General features: G+C 43.6%; 1 protein-coding gene across 3 annotated transcripts in view; it reads left to right on the forward strand.

Moving 5' to 3' along the window:
- ZDHHC8 (zinc finger DHHC-type palmitoyltransferase 8) overlaps positions 1 to 20,242 on the forward strand; it is a 187,151-nt gene that overhangs the window by 124,830 nt on the left and 42,079 nt on the right. For all 3 annotated transcript variants that reach the window (XR_007769504.1, XM_050924096.1, XM_050924097.1), the window contains exon 2: positions 15,401 to 15,522. Coding sequence is in view for 2 of the 3 variants with exons in the window: in XM_050924096.1 (XP_050780053.1) it covers positions 15,401 to 15,522 (122 nt within the window). In the remaining variant the exon portion in view is untranslated. The remainder of the gene's footprint in view (positions 1 to 15,400; positions 15,523 to 20,242) is intronic.

A 20,242-nucleotide genomic window follows, 5' to 3' on the forward strand; every position in this document is an offset into this window, starting at 1 on the left:
AAAGAATAGTAAAAGAAGTAATTCTATAAATATGGATATATAAAATGTCTCACTTGTATGCAGCAGCTGTGTCAAGAATAGAATCCTGTTTTGTTTGATCTATTAGAAATCGCAGCATGCAAAACAGATATTCATCATGTAGCGATGCAGAGAGTTAAGTTTTGTTTCACAGGTGGTGGTTATATCATAGCCTGCTGCACGTTATCCAGCCTACAAAGCAACTTTTCGTGGCTGGCTGACCATTTTGATGTGTGGGACTTAATTCACTTTACTGGTAAAATGTTGCCAGGTCATCTCATCAAACAAATTATTTTTTATAAGGCCTGGCAGTGTCTCAGTATTTGTTATATAAATGGTTTTTATGTTTATAATGTTATATTTATATATACACACAGGTTTATTATTTTTGAAACTTATATATAAACTTGGGTCTTGTATTAATTCTCTTGGGAGCCTGGAAACCTAGAACCAAAATCTATCCTTACTGAATTTGTGGTTTTCCCCTTGATTGTGTTGTGGTATCCTTGCTCATTGCTAATGAGCTGCTGATCTTAAAAGTCTCTTAAACTAAAAAAAACAGATTTACAGTTCAGATTATATCAATTCCAACACATATGCATGCTCACATCTGTGTAATTAATCTAATTGTGACATACCATGCAATTATCTCAGAAATGTGACCCAGATATGTGGAGAGATGGGACTAAAACCATTTTCCTTCTTCAGCTCCAAAAAGTACTCCAGTGCCCAAGGGAAACATGCACTCCTGTTGCTAGTAGTACTAATAGGTCATTTATCTGCTCTGTGAGCCAGCCATTCAAGGGTATTATTACTCACCCACTGATTAATAGAAAGCCAGTAGTTTCCTGCTGCAGTAGGTACTACAGAACACAAGATCACCCCACTGGGCTGTAATCCCAGCATCCTCTAATCAAGAGGGGATGAGTGAAGGATGGAGTGACTATCTTGCTTCTATCACTTCTGTAGCGGATCTGGCATTAATTCAATTATTCTAATATTTTGTAAGTTAGAAGCAGGTGTTTGTAAGTCTTTTCCACATAGGTTCTTTGCAATGCTTAGAAAAAACTAGAGCATGTAATAGAAGTGCCCACTGAGATGCTGTAAAGAATGTTCTGATCTCTTAGAGGCACCATTCTGGCAGGCTGGGTTATGATTAGTGTGACATGCTGGCTGCAGACAATGCAGTTAGGAGGATGGAAGGCGGATAATGCAGCCACCTGTATTGAGGACTCAGCTGCATTAAGACTTGTCAATGCACACTGTGTCTTATGGATGTCATTTGCTGGTTTCTCATTTTGCTAGATTCCTATTATGCAATAATTCCTTGTGTGAATATTTGAGCTAAAACTGGCTGAAAATTGTTCTGAGAGTCCCTTCAGCTGTTGTAATGCAGAAGTGCTGGTGCCTAGCCATATCCAGACTGACTTGTAAAGGAACATGGTAAGGAAGCAGTTTCTTCTTTTTGTATCCCTGGGAATTTAGATCTACTATGGCATAAAGTGAGATCTCACTTATCTCCTGCTCCCCATTTTTCTCTATACTGACATGAATGCCTCTAGTACACAACTCCTCATTAGTTGTCCTAGGTGCTGAAAAATTGGACTTTGCTTCTGACTTTTGATCTCTTGTCAGAGCACAACACTGATAAAAAGTGGTATGTTTGCTTGGGAAGCCTGTCGTTTTGGAGTCTTTGGCCCAGATCGACAAAGGCTTTTAGGCTCCTAACTTCCTTTAATTTCATAACCTCTTCCTGTTCACATCCCCTTTCAGCATTTGATTCTGCCCAGGTTTACAACAGAGATGGGGAGTTATGGACTTAGGATTAGATCCTCAAAAGTATGTAGATGCCTCAGTGTCTTTGAGGATCTGGGTCTTAAACCCCAGATTTGGAATTGAATGAGTGTTGTTTTTCCTATTTCATGTTGGTTACTTTCCTAAAAACACTGCACACTGTGGCACAGATCAGTAATGTCTGAAGAGTGTGAGGGAGTGTTGCAGATCAACACTGAGGTGCACTGGGAGAGCTGGGCTGGGAAGCGCTCAAAGTACTTCCTGCATTTTATCTAGTTCAAGTCAGTGCAAGGAGTCTCTCACCTTCATGAGTGGTAAATGTGGTGTTAAATGTTATAAAAGGTAATGAAGAGGACTGCACTGTATGCTTGGGCATTGCTATGTGAGTGTGAGACAATTCTTCCTTGCCCAAAATGCAGAGAGTCCGCAGGTGGAATAAAAAGGAGATCTAAAATGACAAACATTTTGCTCATAATTAATTTTGAAACGATCGCCCTCCACCCGCAAAGTACTTCAGTCAAATACTCCCCTAGTCTAACCTCAGTGAGAGTTGCCAATGCCAACCATCCGGTTTTCGACTGGAACACCCGTTTGAAAAGGGACCCTGGCAGCTCCAGTCAGCACTGCTAAGGGAGGCTCCTTGCATGCCCTACCTCCGCCTGGCTCCCGGAAGCGGCTGGCATGAGTGGCTCTTAGGCTCAGGGATGGCCATGGGGGCTCCGCGTGCTGCCCCTGCTCAGAGTGCCAACTCTGCAGCTCCTATTAGCCAGGAACCGTGGCCAATGGGAGTTGTGGGGCAGCACCTGGGGGCACAGGCAATGCACAGAACCCCCTGGCTCCCCCACCTGGAAGTCAGACATGCTGGCCACTTCCGGGAGCTGCTTGAGGTAAGTGCCGCCCAGCTGGTGCCCACACCCTGACTCCCTTCCCGTCCCCCAAGCCCCTGTCCCAGCCCTGAGCCTTCTCCTTCACCCTAACTCCCTCCAGAAGCCCACATCTCCTCCTGTACTCCAACCCCCTGACCCAGACCATAGCCCCCTCCTACACCGCAAATCTCTCATCCCCAGCCCCGTCCCAGAGCCCACACCCCACAGTCAGAGCCTGCATCCCCTCCCACACCTCTGCCCCAGCCCTGATCCCCCTCCACCCCAAACCCATCAGCCCCATCCCAGAGCCCACATCTCCAGCCGGAGTCCTCACCCACTCCAGCCCCAGCCTGGAGCTCCCTCCCACACCCTGAACATCTCATTTCTGGACCCACCCTAGAGCCCACATCTCCAGCTGGAGTCCTCACCCCTCCCGCAACCCAACCCCCTGCCCCATCCCAGTGAGAGTGAGTGAGGGTGGGGAAGCATGAGCGATGGAGGGAGGGGGGATGGAATGAGCGGGGGTGGGGGCTCAGGAAGGGGTCAGGGCAAGGGTGTTTGGTTTTATACGATTAGAAAGCTGGCAACCCTTAACCTCACTGAAATGAATGGATTTATGGTAGGATTGAGTTTGATTTCCCCACAAGGGGCAGTTAATTGGTTTATAAGTGAATACTCCCTGCATGGTTCTGTGTACCAGAGCTTGAGTACAGCTTGCATTCAAGGACAAGCAGAGCCCCAAGTGGGCTAAATCTTTCTCTATACATGTGATTAGCTACAATCATCCCTAATGTCCACTCATAGACTGCAATGGAAGTCCACTGCCCACTGAGTTCACCGGGATTACTCCTATCAGTTAGGCGGGCATGATCTGACCTTATAAGGAAAACATTTGAATGTCACTTATTAGGGCCCTAGCCTTGCCTTGAGTTATGGGCTTTAAGAGGACAAACAGCACAAATGCACCAGAGTATTTGCTAATTTGCAAATATGCCCTTATTGTCCTTAGTCCCTGATTTTTCAAGGGTGCTGTAGTTCTAAAGGGGCATTTCAAGAGCCAGACACAGAGTCAACAGATTTATGCCCAGTTTAGCTGGTAGTTCCCTGTGAGCTGCTAAAGGACTATAGAGGGAAATATTTTAAAAAGATAAAGGAAGAAAGGAGCATTGGTTTCTGAATGACAGCTTTAGAGGTAGATCTATTATATATTTACAGAAACCATCTTGAGTAGAGAAATATACATCTGAAAAGCATTAAGACTGTCTCCTCTTGCAAGAGCTTTAATCATGACATTATTTTAAATGCCAGTTAAGGCATGAGATTCATCCAGCCTGCGAAAAGCATGTGTAATCTGAAAAGTCATCCTCTTTTTCCACCCCAGCCTGAAGGCAGGCTGCCCGGTCTGTCTGCAGATGTTTCATTACCCCATGGGCTGGTATAGCAGCCGATGCTCCTCTGCACCTGACCTCACACGGAGGATTTAGATCACTGGATATGTGGACTCAGTCCATTCCCCACTCCTCCAGGTCTGTTTCTATTTGACTGTGGGCAGCCCTAAGCTCTGTTCCAGGTTGCGTGGGAGGAGCTGGAGACTCTGGTTCACTGCTGTTCCATCTGTGGCTCACCAGGCAGCCCCCACGTGAGGCTGTAAATGGTGTGAACCTCCACTGCTTCACTTACAGATAAGAATTGTATCACGCTCCTGTGTTTGGCTGTGAAGGTCTGATTTATACATGTCATAGAACCTGAGTACACTATAAGCCTTCAGCGCATGATAAAATTAAAAAGCTTCACTTTTTAAATGGATAAAGGGAAATACACTTTTACAGCACATTGTTCTTCTTATAGCGCCAGCTGTGTCTAGAGTGCTTTACAAATACAGCAAAGGAAGGTCACTGCCCCCAAAGAGCTTACAAACTAAGGTGATTACCAAACAGAGTCAAGCAAGATTTTCTCCTCCTGCCTTAGTATTGCACAGTCAGGTGCTTTATGATGGCTTTCAGCCTTCATTTGGAGTAAGTATGGTTCTCAATTGCTGAGGAGAAGGTACTGTCTGTTTCATCCTTTTGTTGTATAAGAGGCAATACAAATTTCAAAGTGAAAAGGATAGAGTGCACTCCTTACCTGTGATTGCTTGTTTATAGTCTAAATAGATTCTAGTTATTTCCATGTTTCAACCACATCAGCTCATATGGCAGTCATTGCTTTTCTCAGATAAACTGAGGGCTGACTATTTAAAAAGAGGAAGGAAGCAGGCTATAGAATTTTCAAGCAGCGGTGTGAGAAGCCTTTGAACATATTTTACTTGGTGATGGTGATATATAGCCCTGATAAGAATGTCCACCAAGGGGCATTATATCTCAAGTTGACTTTTTAATTGATTTGGCTCCTCTGATCTGTACTGTAGTAGACGTGCACAACTAGCCTCTGGAATGAGTCCAGGGTGTAATGGAAAGTTCACTGAAACCCCATCAGCTCTTGTTAAACCTCAGTGAATTTCAACCTAGCACATTTCCTTTGAATAATTAAATGTAGTTAAGCTGGAGTTGAATTTGAACCTCTGGCTCACAACTATATTTCACAAGGAAAGAGATGATAAAAAACCCCCTTTTGTGATGGATAACTGCACCTGGCAGTTCAAGGTGGATATTTTTGCAACACCTCTCACATTTCCAGGTTCAGAGTCCATTCTTCATCAGTTGCAATATTGGTAAATTCTCTAACTTCTACTTTTTCTGGCCCCAACCCCCTTTCTTATGTAACACCCCAAATGTTTTATACTCTGCATTTGTATCACCTTCCATCACTAATTTACCTCTTAGCAGTGGGTAGTTACTGTATTATGCTAACTCTTACAAATGAGGTACAGAGATTTGGTAATTTATCAAAGTAAGCCTGGGAGAGCTGGAATAAAGCCTAGGTCTCCAGAGTCCTAGGCTTGTGCTTTTGACATGAGACCATATATTGTGTATGATGCTCAGACATACTCTTTTATCTCAAAAAAATTCCAGACACACCTCTTTATATAGATAGATAGTTATAGGACTTTACAGTTCCAGATGCTTGGCACCTTTGATTATCAGGTCCTATGTATTTAGATGTACAATAATCCCCCAATATCTTCAGCAGGGGCCAAAAATGGAAGATGGCTTCTTGTTGTCACTGTATGTCATCAGAAAACTGCTTCACCTGTGACTTTGGGCAGGAAAACAGTGTATGAACTGAAAAATCCCTCCTGGCCTCAGCTATGTAAGAGGTGCATCAGGTCTTCAGCACTTATGGGTAAGAAGGCTCTGCTGTGTTTCCCACCATGAGGTGCAGACTGTGCAGTACACATCAGACTTTTCCCAAACAGCTCTTGAATGCTTAGTCTTCCAAATGCTTTGCTCTGTTTAATAACAGAGATGGGCCAGGCTTCCAAATTCAGATCCAGGTCTGAACTTTTTCAAAGTTTGTTTGGTTTGGTCTGTCTCTAATACAGGTGCTACTAAAAGAAGGAAAGCAGCATGGATTAGTGGCTTGGCCGCTGGTCTGAGCGTCAAGAGGCTTGGTTCTGGTCCCAGCTCTGTTGCTGGCCTGCTAGGTGACCAGAGGCAAATCCCTTCTCCTCTCTAGGTGTTCCCTTTCCTAACCTTTGTCTCATCTGTTTAGACTGTAAGGGATTGTTTGTACAATGCATAGTGTAATAAAGGTCCCAATCTTGGTTGGGGCTACAAGATGCTAGTGAAGTATGACTATATGTCAAACTATTTCCCAGATTCCAGTGATGTTTTACTTGTACAATTTTTTGGTCAAATGCTGCCCCCAAGTAAATATTGGTTTTTAATGAAGAGAGTATAGGAAAATAAACTCAGAATTTATCAAATAAGAACAGGCTGGTACAACTTAAGAAAACAGCTAATTGGAAGGTTTTAAATGAAGTTTATACCAGTGATTATCAAATTATGCTTTCTTGTTGGCTCATCTTATTATCTAATTAGGCTCTACCTTGCTGAGCTGCTTATGTCTGCATGGCTGAACAGCACTGAGCCAATTACTTCACATTATTGTTGCATTGCCCTAATACTGTGTAAATGGATTTGGGTTAAAAGTTATTCTCTCTCTGAACTGTAAACCAGCACCTTGTGTTTTGTACAGAAATTAATTTTTTCATTCCACCTGAGGAAGGGGGTGTGCTGAACTCTGATCAAACATTAGCTACAGTTCAGTAGTCATATAAGCAAACCTCAGAAGATTCTGATTTGATTTGGATAAGCAGCTCAAAGCTTGGATGTTTGTCTGAACTTTTGGGGGCTCCCTGTGAAATTCTCCCCCTCCCCCATATTATTTTTTGGGAATTTTGAATTATTCCATTTTATCTGTGTGTGTTTGGGTCCTACCCCCAGGGAGTGAGCAGTGCTAGCGGGTGTTACAGAGTGAGCCTGCCCTGCACTCACCCCACAGCTTGAGCCTAACCTGACCCTCACCTCACAGCGATGGCTCCTGTCATGCAGGGCTGGGCCCAGCTCCCTGCTCTGGGCATTGTAACCTGGCATGCAAAGTCGCAATACCACTCAGGTTTGGCCCGGCTGCCCCTCCATCATGATGATGGAGGGGTAGTTGGGCCAAACCAGAGTGGCACTGTGACCCTGCATGCCAGGTTGCAGCACCTGGAGTGAGGAGCCAGGCCAAGGACCATGGGACAGGAACCACAGCAGCTGCCTCTGCCAAGTGAGTTTGTCATTTTATACGTTGTTTTGCATTTTATTTCATTTGTCAAAAAAAAAAAAATCAGGCTTCTGCTTATCTTTCTGCTCCCCATGAAGCAGTGGAGGCTTCTTAAGACAGCATTCACCTACTCTGGTTTCTGTTACCAGCAGCAAGGTTATTGTTGCAGGCTACTGTAAAACAGTTCTGAACCTACAACATCCAAGCACCCCTGAATTCTGAAGAGTTTGGATACAGATCTTACCTGCTTGTCTTGCTCTAAGTGCACCATAAAACAAAACCCTTCCCTACCGTACCAGATAAATCATACATTCTTCCTCACCCAATCAGCCATTAAGAAAGAACAGCAATCACACACACCGCTTCTGTTCTTCCCTCTTGCAAACCCTACCCACTCCTTAAAAGCTTGGCAGAATACATTGGCCTTTCAGTGTGTCCTGAAGGTCAGCTGATTCATTGTGTCAGGTCCAGCTGGGAAGCAAATTCTAGAATCCTGGGCCCCACCCTGAGAAATACCCTGCAAGTAGTTGCCTCTTGTTAAAACCAGGGAATTGTCATCTCAGGTGTCTCTGCTGATCACTTGCTAAGATATCTCATCATCGGAGAGGAAGTCTGTCAGATCACTAGGTCTGAAATGATCCCCCCCCCCTTTTTTTTTTACTCTCTCAAATCTATCAAGACAAGAAGTCTGCCACACAACAGGCCAACCCAAAACCCTAATACAAGCCTCCTTAATTTTGGTGGGAAGGTTGGGTTTGGATTCAAACTTTGTGACTCAGACCCTTTTCCAGTACCTGTGTCTAATTAATTATTTAATTATTATTATTATTATTATTATTATTATTATGTGTATTACCATACTGCCTAGGAGCACTAGTCATAGACTAGGACCCCTCTGTGTTAGAAGTTGTACAAACACAGACCAAAAAGACAGTTTCTGGCCTCCACTGTATCAAAGCTTATTCTGTCTTTCACATGGTGACCTTGGAATTAAACCTAGGTCTCCCACCTGCAAATACAGTGGATTCATATTAGGTTTAATTGTTTAAAAATATGTTTCTTTGATGTTCACTATGCTCCTTCATTTGTATTTTTTTGTCTTGATGTCCACAGGATTAAATAAAACTTTAATTTGGTATTGGAACAAATAATCTTTTTCAATTATCTAAAAACAAGTGAACTGTAATTGTATGAGACAGATGAGTCCTACTTCTTAGCACCAAGTGAAAAGGATTGTCTGCTGTTTAATTTAGTATAGGAAGTCACTTGATAATGCTTAAGTGTGTCTGACACCTAGTAAGTTTTATTTGTTAATCTTTTTACCTTTTCATTTTATCCTGACAGGGTTCTGAGAGCAAATAAGATAAATGAGATTAAATCTGTCATCCTGAATTACTCTGCAAGGAGTTATGTGCAGAACTGCTCTATGCCAAAGATGTATAATTATGCAGAAAATGCTGCCTGTGTAATTGTGTGCTTAGTTCAGAGATTCATAACTATCTACAATATGTGCTTCTGGTATGTGCTGGCTCTAATTTTTGTAGTAAACAAAACGATTAAAGGGCTCTTCTCTTGGTGAATTTCTCCTTCTAGCACAGCTGAGGAAAAATAATAGCGGTAGTCTGCAGATTTCCTGGTTTGGGTTAGAGATCTAAATTAAACTTGGAACAGGTGGCTTATTGTGCCCTTTATTTCCAGTTAACTTGAATTTAAATGTTTACTGTTATATGAGGAATAGCTTCTTTAGGAGGTAGGGAGTCTTCGAGGCTGCAGTTGTGCCAGGTGGGGCATATCTGGTTGCTTTGTACCAAAACCACGTGAAGTAAAAAAAAATCTGGCATTGTCTCCCCTCGCTTATCTTTTGCTTTGTCTAAAGTCACTCACTCTGGTTTCTCCAATGACAGTGTTATAGGTGTTTCTGAGAAGACAAGGAGGTAGAGCTTCCTCTAATAGGAAACTGACTAGGATTTAGGAAACAAAGATGTCATGCTGAACTTCATCGTTCCACTTCTTGGTGTCAATCCACATCAGAGATGCCTGGCTTTATTTTCTACCACAGAAAAAACTCTGTAATGCAAACTCTGTCAGGGGCCTGTATGCTGGTCTTGCAGGCAGTGTGCTGATGGGTCTTTCTAAGTGCTTTTGATCCTATGACACTAATGGTACCCAAATTTTACACAATTGCATTTTGTACAAGACATCGAAGTGGGTGCTACAAAGGGCACTGCCTGCAACTTATCATTGGGCTTGGTACTCAATAGTAATGTATCAGTATAAATGTCAGAATATCATCACTGCTTAGGAGCATTTTGTGTTGGAATGAGGCATCCTTCCACCAAGTGTCCTAGAAAGGCAGCTTCCCTAGAAGTTGGTTCTGCACACTGCTTGGGTGAAATCGTGTCTTGCAGGCAGTCATTTGTGACACCCTGGGAGATGGAGAAGCCACAACAGCATTGAAGCAGCAACCTGAGGTAAACAGGGCATGATAACACATTTAGCAAATAATAATTCAAACCACAGGTAAATGTTTAGATGTGTGTTAACTTGCTCACCTCACAGGGATGCTGTGAAGAATAGATAATGTTGGGAAAGTACTTGAAAATGTATGGTGCGAATTGGGCAACACTGCAGTGGCTTTGGTTTTGCAAAACTGTGTCTGTTGGATTTAGGTTTACAATCCAAAGCCAGGGATGGTTTGAATCCAGATCCAATTTATGTGAATCCCTAAAGTTTTTGAGAGGGCAATGTTTGAACAAATGCACCTAGTTTTGGCCTATACCTTACTGATATTACTGCCGAAAATCTGTGTACTGGAGATGGGGTGTCTCCAAAATAAAAACGGTGTGAAATTAAAAGAAAACACAGTAACTGTAATACAGTGAATTTGGACAACTGAACTAGATAGCAAATTGGGCTGGCTTCTTCTGAAAGTGAGGGATGAGAAATACAAGGCAACAACACATGCAATGGGCTAGTTCTGTTTCCGTGGGACTCCAGGCTAAGGGTGAAATAATGACCCCATTGAAATCAAAAGCCAAACAACACCCAAGAAGCAACAGGTGTGGCAACTCACCACGTAAAGTTGTACAATTGCTGCCTTTGGCATCACCCTTGGTTATCCCTTCTGTGACTGTCCATGGTAAACTAATAAAATTACTCTTTTCTTGGGTAGCCTAACTGGGAATAGTTCTGTAGTTCCAAAAAGTACACACCTGTTGCCAGGCAATTGGCATCATTCTAATATAGTTAATCTGTCTGGGGACATATTTTGTAGGATTGCAGTTGTAGGAAATTACTTTTGCAGTTCTGCTGCACTGGGCTGCAAATTTTGCAGAAATCTCCAACTTAGTGGTGTTGGATTTGGTCCATACTTGAAAGTGAGACCATACTGATTCAGTTCAGGGCTGTGGTTTAAAATACAAAACCACTTACTCTGGGAGTCGCCATAGCTCCAAAAAGTCCTTGGTCAAGTACCCAGATGCCAAAGTATATAGTTAACTGGAAGCTTTTCATCTCCAAACTAAGCAGGAGTTTGTGAAGGCACTGAAATATTCTGGACAGTAAGCAGATGGAGGTGGAGGATGGCAGTTAATGCCACAAATGCATTTTTATTTGTACCTTGGCCTAGACTTGAATCCAAGTCTCCAGAAGAGAAAGGCATCTCTCTTACGGAATCTGCACAAACATGACTGTGAACTTCCTCTCTTGGCATAAAAAGTGCAAGGTGCCAAAAGTCATACTTGTTGCACAAAGTATTAGTAGCAAAAGAAACTTCCAAACTTTGTTTAAGGCTTCTGTTATTTTTTGCCTAAAAATGGGAGTGAAGGAAGAACAGTTCGAATGTGCTGTTTCTAGGGAATCCTTTGCCCACCAAACTGTACTTTTCATCTGATTTTTTTCCCCAGATGTTCTCCTTCAAAGAGGCTGAGATTGTTGCATGAAAGTTTCAGAATAGCTTTGGCTTCTTAAAAACATATCTTTACTGAGATTGGTTTCCTCCTTTCTACTTTTTCCTTCCAGAATTTTTATGTAGCATGAAATATTGTGTAAAATGAGATCTTATGAAAGGGGCTTCTGAGCTTTTCCTCTGTAAATTAGAATGACAAGTAAAAGCAGAAACTGGGATCAAGCCAAAACCAGAGTCTGGCTAATATTTATGATGACTCCTTATACCCTTTATTTCAACTTCCGTGAAGTCTTTCAGTTGTGCTACTCATCCAGTAAATGAACAGCTTAATTTGTGGTTATAGTTTTCCTAATGTTATGCTGTGGTTGCTGGGAATATGACAAGATAAATCACAAACAAGAACTTTAACAGTTATCATATTAATCATCCAAGGCAGTTTAACTCATTAAAAATCTGCTCTGTGTGGCCAATTATCTGTAAGAATGACTTTTCTGTCCTTTGGTTTGCTGACTTGTCCCTTCCCTGCTTGACAAGTGAGGAGCAACTTCATAATCCTTGATTGCTGAGATGTCTTGTCTCATTCACTGGGGAAAATGGATTCATCAGTAGCTCGATGGAATAGAATTATAACAGATTTAGAGAAGGAAGTTCCCTGAGCAAAGTTTATCCCATAGCTGCTTACTGCTGGGTTTCTTACACTTTCCTTTGAAGCATCTGGCCAAAGTCCGTGACAGGATATTGGTCTCTTCTAGCATGACAGTTCTGCAGTCCAGTCCCAAACAAATCCAGCAAATATCGGCTGACTGAAACAAATAAAGGTGAATAGGCCTCTTTAGCTTAGTTGTTAGTAAAGAATCTTACAGGCATTCTGTGATGTAAAATGGGGGACGCCTCATACTGTTATAGTGGTCGGGGAGGGAAGGGGAGTGTAGGACAATCTCTGTGTATTGCTCATTCACTAGCAGACAGAACATGTAAATGGCTCTGTCATTCTAATACTAGCCACAAGGGCCTCTTTAATGGTCTTTCTCCAAGGTCAACAGCACCATTGTTTAAAATGATATGTCTGGAACAAAACAGTTTGAATTAGATTTGGGGAAAGGTTGGCTGCTTTATGAGTATTACAGTCTGGCTCAAACATAGGTGTAAGTAACAGCCAAATATTGGTGATGATGAATGATATACACTAATGGGGGCTGCTGTGGGCATAGGGTAGTGCCTGACTGTCAGGACTGGTACAGATTAAAGGTGCCCTGCCAGTTGTGAGGACTCAAACTTTTTGGTTCTATAATTTTTCTTACTTCTGTTTGCAAAATCCATGTGACTTTTTAATATGCTTTTTCTTTTTCATAGAATCATAGGACTGTCGGGCTAGAAGGGATCTTGAATGGGCACCTAGTCCAGTCTCCTGTGTTGAGCTAGACCTAGGCCGTCCCTGGCTGGTGTTTGTCCAACCTGTTCTTAAAACCCTTCAATGGTGGGGATTCCACAGCCTCCCTTGGAAGCCTATTCCAGAGCTTAACTAACCTTATGGCTTAACAGCCCTTAGCATATTAGAGGGGTAGTTGTGTTAGTCTGTAGCTAGAAAAACAATGAGGAGTCCGGTGGCACCTTAAAGACTGACAGATTTATTGGAGCATAAGCTTTTGTGGGTAAAATACCCCACTTCTTCAAATGCATGGACTTCGTCAGATGCATGGTCCATGCATCTGAAGAAGTGGGGTTTTTTACCCTAGAAAGCCTATCCCCAAATAAATCTGTTAGTCTTTAAGGTGCCATTGGACTCCTCGTTGTTTTTCTTAACATATTAGAAGACTGTTACCTTCTTTTCTCAAGACTAAACACGCCCATTTTTATTAACCTTTCCTCATAGGTCAGGTTTTCTAAACCTTTTATCATTTTTGTTGCTTTCCTCTGGATTCACTCAAATTTGTCCACATCTTTCTTGAAGTGCGATGACCAGAACAGGACACAATATTCCAACTGAAGCCTCTCTAGTGCTGAGTAGAGTGGGAGTTACTTCACATTTCTTACATACGACACTCCTCTTAATACATCCCAGAGTGATTTTAGTCTTTTTTTGCAACTGCATCACATTGTTGACTCATATTTAATTTGTGATCCACTATAACCTCCAGATTCTTTTCAGCCAGTACTAATGCCTAGCCAGTTATTCCCCATATTGTAGTTGTGCATTGGATCTTTCCTCCCTAAGTGTAGTACTTTGCACTTGTCTTTATTGAATTTCATCTTGTTGATTTCTGACCAGTTCTCTGATTATCAGGGTTGTTATGAATTCTAATCCTGTTTTCCAGAGTGCTTGCAACACCTCCCAGCTTGATGTCATCTGCAGATTTTATAAGCATACTCTCCATTCCATTATCCAAGTCATTAACGAAAATATTGAATAGTACCGGACCCAAGACTGGCCCCTGCTGGACCCCACTAGATATAGCCTCACAGTTTGACAGTGAGTCATTGAAAACTACTCTTTTGAGTATGGTCTTTCAGCTAGTTATGCACCCATTTTATAGTAATTTAATCTAGACCATATTTCCCTAGTTTTCTTTTGGGACTGTTATGTGAGACTGAAGCCTTACTAAAATCAAAATATACAAATTCTATGGCTTCCCTTCATCCACTAGGCCAGTACCCCTGTCAGAAGAAATTAGTTTGGTCTGGCATGATTTATCCTTGACAAATCCATGCTGTCTATTCTCCATATCCCATAGGTGCTTACAAACTGATTGTTTAATAATTTGTTCCAGTATCTTTCCAGTTATTGAAGTTAGGCCGATAGTTCTATAATTCCCTGATCCTCTTTGTTCCCATTTTTAAAGTAGGTACTTTCTTCAGGAATTTTCTTTAGGAGGTAAGCTTCCTAGGAACCCTACAATGACAAACCTCTATATACACAATGGAGAAAAATAAACTTGGTTTAGGTTCAGAGTCAAATTTACAAGGGCTATAAATTCCTTTATCAAGGAAAATCATCTTAAGTATAGTCTATGTAGCAGGGAAGTTATTTGTGTTCTGCTCTGGTACTCCCGTCCCCCTTGGTGCAAGAGCCTTCTCATTTGCAGGTAGAACAGCCTTCCTGTGTCTTCTTGACTCATTAGTTATAAACTCTTTACAAATCTCCTTTCTTCTGGAAAACAGTTTACATGGCACATGCTATGCACAGTATTTTAAGTACCATGCTTGCATTCTGTTGGCCCCTGCAGAGCTAACACGAGTTTTAACTAAAGCTTTTTACCCTGTACTTCCCCCCACTCCCCTCCGCCCAGCTCCAGGATTTTTGCCATACCAAGCAGTGGGGGGGGATGCTGCGATTGTGATCAGTGGCAGCTTCACCGCGCTGCTTTCTTCTTCGGTGGCAATTCGGCGGCAGGTCCTTTCCTTCTGAGAGGGACCGAGGGACTCGCTGCTGAATTGCTGCTGAAGAGCCCGACATGCTGCCCCTTCCGCTTAGCTGCCCCACACACCTGCTTGCTGAGCTGGTGCCGGAGCCGGTCCTGCTTCCCTCATAGAAAGAGGTTTTGCAATGATTTCCAGGAGTGATATTTACAGACTTAAGGGCTCTCACTGGGGAGAACAGAGTAGGAAATAAAAGAGCTTGATGGAAATTATTTGTTTTCCTATTTGTACATCCTCTGGAGATTGAGAGATTCAGTTCTAATTAACATCAGTGGGAATCAGGAGTAACCCCAATTGAAGGCATAAAGTTATTCTGTTTTAGTGACTGAAAGCAGAATCTTTGCCACTGATTACAGAAGTTCCATGTCAGGGTGCAGCAGTGACACAAAAAGGAAAATGTGAAGTCATTAAAAACAAAAAAAGATTACTCCGTAACACAGGAACCCTACAAATAACAATTCAGTCCTTTCTGCCCCATAGAACTATGTTGCTTTACAGAGGGCAGATAATATGCACTGCAGATCATTGAAACCAGCTGTAATAGTTGTTCCAACTCCTAAGTAACAAATTCAACCACTGTATGACCTATGGGGGGCTCGTAATGGTGTGTCTCTGCTTGCACGCTGTGAACAGGAAGCTGCCACTTGTTATATCATAAAATGTCCTTATCTGTAATTCTTTCTCTCTGCAGGTGCCCCTGGTTAACAAGAGCCATCTCCCCAGCCATCCCTGTGTACAATGGGCTCGTGTTCTTGTTCGTACTTGCAAACTTCAGCATGGCGACGTTCATGGACCCTGGAGTTTTTCCACGAGGTAATGGGGGATGGGTGTAAAAAATAAGCCAAGGCAAACAGTCAGGTTTCCGAAGCAGCACATATGCCATTTGTTTCGTTCCCCCTCCCATTTTTATCCTCAGCTGGCTGTAAATGCGAGGATGTAGCTAAGTTGTGGATACGCTCCGTCAGTTTCTGAAATGGAAAGGGTCTTTTTTTCTCCTTGTACTTGCTTGAATTGGTAATCTGGGGCCTGGCATTGGATAACGTGGCTCTCATTGAGAAGATAGCCAGACTGATGTGATTGCGATTAGTATCCCCTATGTCATGCTGGCACATTGGATTTACGTCATTGCCTTCACAATAGGCAGCTGAGCACGGTGCAGTAGAGGGCTGAGCTTCTGAAAGCGGCTGCATTAAAACAGTGATTCACTCCAGCAAGCTTAAAACAAACACAGTAGCAGTGAACACTAAAAAAGATAATGATTAAGGCCTTTGTTAGAGTGGGTTTTTTAAAATATATTGTAAGAGAAATGGCTGTTTAATATAGTGCTGGTGCATAGCTGATTGAACAGGATAAGAACTGTTTGTTTATTGTTATGGAAACAACGCCGTGGCTATTTCTTTTAAACCATCAAAATGAGAGAATTACTGCCTCACTTTGTCCCTGTTCCAATAGTCATTCACACACAGCTTGCAACAGAGCCTGTTTTAGGGGAGGTCACAAAACAAAAGGCTCCCTGCCCCTTGCAAAGTGCATTTTCTCACCTGCATTCAGTACCTTCTCTTCATTATTCCCTTGAACGAGCCAAGTAATGTAACTGCTCATGCAAGTGATGCTATTTCTTCCCAGACAGGAGCCAGTGATAAACATATTCTATTTATATAGCTTCTTTCAGCTGCCGATCTCAGAGGCCTTTACAAACACTGATTAAGAGAAATATTATCAGGGCTGCCCAGAGGATTCAGGGGGCCTGGGGCAAAGAAATTTTGGGGGCCTCTTCCATAAAAAAAAGTTGCAATACTATAGAATACTATATTCTTGTGGGGGCCCCTGCTGGCCTGGGGCCTGGGACAAATTGCCCCACCTGCCGCCGCCCGCCCCCCCCCCCGGGCGGCCCTGAATATTATCATCAAGTTTAAGTGATTAAGGTAAATATTATTACCAAGTTTAAGGGTTAACTCACAGTGAGGTTAATAATTTGCCTCCAAGGTCATATGGGGCCAAATTTTCAACCATATTTAGGTTCCTAAAGATGCAGATAGGCAACTGCTATCTCCAAAAGCACCTGGGGCTTAACTCCCATTTAAATCAATAGGAGTTAGACGACTAAGCTCTTTTAAAAAGCCATAGAAGCAGGATCCGTGAAGGGACTTAAGATGTTGCAATGCTCAGTGTCATGGCACTTAACTTTTAGGCATCTAGAAAATCACAGGAACAACACTGCCATTCACACAGCCTGAGTTAGGTGCCTATACAATGAATGAGGAGACATAGGCACCTTAGACTGCAATCCACAAAGTCAGTAGGCTAGGTGGGGAGCTGCCTAAAGTAGCTCATGGGAGATGCAGACCAGAGAGGTGATTGCTAAGCCCTGCCTCTAAGCATGCCTACTGGATCACGTCCCTGCATGTGATTTAGGTGGCCGAGTGCCTGTCTTTTTGAGTCTGTGACTCGCTCTGGAGCTTAAGTGGGAGATAGGTATCTGGACACCTACCACGAGGCACGTGCGCAGGCTCAGGTGGGAGATAGTTGCCCAGATGCCTAGAGTGAGACTGCCGTGCATATACCCAGAGGCAAAAACATAGGCACCAAATGAATTTAGGTGTCTACAGGGTTAGGTGGCAGCTGAGTGTGAGTTTTGTGGATTGCAGTGGTACCTAAAAAACAGGACTTGGGTGCCTAAAAACAAGAGTTAGTTGCCTACCTCCCTTTGTGGATCCCACCCTAGGTTCCTATCTTCCTTTTGGTGCATGCATATCTTTGAAAATTAGACTCATGGTGACTAACCAGGAATAAAATCCAAGACTTCTCTATTCAACTTTTCTACACCATTCATGATTGTATAAACCTCTGTCACATCTCCCTTTAGCCATTTCTTTTCTAAGATGAACAGCCCTAATCTTCTTAGTCTCTCCTCCTATGGAAGCTGTTTCATACCCTTGATTGTTTTTGTTGCCCTTCTCTGATCCTTTCACAGTTGCACTATATTTTTTTTGAGATGGGCAACCAGAACTGGACACAGTATTCAAAGTGTGGGCGGACCATGGATTTATATAGTGGTATAATGATATTTTATGTCTTATTTTCTATTCCTTTTCTAATAGTTCCTAACATTCTGTTAGTCTTTTCAACTCTGCTGTGCATTGAGCGGAAGTTTTCAGAGAACTATCTACAGTGATTCTAAGATCTCACTCTTGAGTGGTAACTGCTAATTTAGAACCCATCATTATACATGTGTAGATGGGATTATTTTTTTCCAATGGCCATAAGTTTGTACTTATCACCGCTGAATTTCATCTGCCCTTTTGTTCCCCAGTCACCCAATTTTTTTAGATCCTGCTGTAAGTCTTAGCAGACGGTTTGGAGTTAACTATCTTGAATAATTTTGTACCATCTGCAAACTTCGCTACTTCACCGTTCACTCCCTTTTCCAGATCATTAATGAATATGTTGACAGCACAGGCCTCAATACAGATCCTTGGGGAACCCTGCTGTTTACCTCTTGCCATTGTTAAAACTGATCTGTCTGCATAGCTAGTTCAACTCTTGTTCTCCTCTCAGATGAACCACAAGTAGTGGGAGTTAGAAGAGTTGGTTACCCTTTCCCACAATAGAGATACCTGGGATCACTCAATGAAATTAATAGGCAGCAGGTTTAATACCAACAGAAAGAAGTACTTTTTCCATACAGTGCACAATTAACCTGTGGAACTCATTGCCATGGGATATTGTGATGGCCAAAAGTATAACTGGCTCAAAAAAGAACAAGATAAGTTCATGGAGGATAGGTCCACCTATGACTATTAGCCCAGATGGTCAGGGATGCAACCCCATGATCAGGGATTATGTTTTTAGATGTGGAATTTTCAAAAGTACTCAGCACTCACTGATGTCAATGGGAGCAGAGATAGTCCAATGTTGAGTAATTCTGAACATCCTACCCTAGAAGTCCAATCCTACTCCCATTTTAAATCCATGGCAAGGCTCCTATTGATTACTGGTGCAAGATTGGATTCCAAATGTGCTGCATGATCAATTTCCTTGTGCTAAAGCTGTTGGAGACCCAAGCATCCCTGCCTAGGATGCCCAATCACTAAGGCTACGTTTTAGTCATGGGTATTTTTAAAGTCATGGACAGGTTATGGGCAGTAAACAAGAATTCACAGCCTGTGACCTGTCCATGACTTTTACTATATACCTCTGATTAAAACTTGGGCTAGGGGCCACAGGTGCTGTGGGGTGGGTGGCCCAGGACCCCAGCTGGTGCTGGGAGGAGGGGCTGGGCCATGGCGTGCAACCACTGCTGGTCCTGAGGGAGGCTTGGTGGGGCTGGCAGGCTCTCTACCCAGCTCGGGCTGGCATGTCCATGAAGCTGCTAGGGGGAGGGGCGGCCAGGGGGGCTCCACACGCTGCTCCCTCCACAAGTACCAGCTCCGCAGCTCTCATTGGCTGGGAACCATTGCCTCGCTCTGCTCACTGGGCGTTGCAGCTGGGGAGCAGAGTCGGGGTGGGGGCTTGCCCCATTCTGCCCATGTGGCACTCCTGCTGGGGGGTGGGCTCAGAGCACGGCACTCCCTTGCCCACTCCCTGGCTGGAATGCTGGGTGGGTGGAACGGGGCATGCCCCCACATTCCCACCCAGTCCCTGGCAGGTTCACTGGATGGGTGGAGCGGGGGAGCCAAACAATGTTCTAAGGGAACATTGCAGGACTTCAAACGAGTATGTTCTCTAATAGGTCAGTTACTGTAATGACTCTGGAGTAAACAGTAGCTCTGCGGAGATGGATACCATTATATATGTATAAGTCAGAAGAGCACCAGGCATTGTATCTCAGTGACGGGAGGAATTTAAGCCCTGCTTTGAACACTCAGAAACTTAGTTTGAAATCTGGACCTGATTTTGGGGTATTGATTAGTGAGCCAAATACAGACACCAACCTAGTTTCCTGTAAGCTGCAAACTATCAAGGGCCACTCGGGGGGGGGGAAGGTGCCCCTCCCCCGACCCAGCCCAGTCCCGCCAGAGTTGCTGGGGAGAGGAGCCCTTCCCAACCCCGCTGGAGCTGCCGCATTCGGGGAGAGGCACCTCTCATCCGTCCCCGAGCTACTGAGTGAGAGAGTCCTCTCTCCCTGCCATAGCACTGGGGCAGCCTGCACCCCAAACCCCTCATCCCCAGCCCCACCCCAGAGTCCACACCCCAATCCTCTGCCCCAGTTCTGAGTCCTGTCCTGCATCCCGAACCCCTCAGCCCTGGCCCCACCCCAGAGCTTTCACCTCTAGCCAGAGCCCTCACCCCCTGCACCCAACCTTCTGTCCCAGCCCTGAGCCCCCTCCTGCACCCTGAATCCCTCATCACCAGATCCACCCCAGAGCCTGCACCCCGAGGCAGAGCCCTCATTCCTCTAAACCCCAACCCTCTGCCCTAGTCCTGAGCCCCCTCCTACATGCTGAACCCCTCAGCCCCACCCCCATCACACATCACCTCCATATTGTTGCACATAACAAAATTCATTCCACACATGGATGTAAAATGTTAG

The sequence above is a fragment of the Gopherus flavomarginatus genome, chromosome 15 (genome assembly GCF_025201925.1).
Source record: "Gopherus flavomarginatus isolate rGopFla2 chromosome 15, rGopFla2.mat.asm, whole genome shotgun sequence".
Taxonomy (NCBI): Eukaryota; Metazoa; Chordata; order Testudines; family Testudinidae; genus Gopherus; species Gopherus flavomarginatus.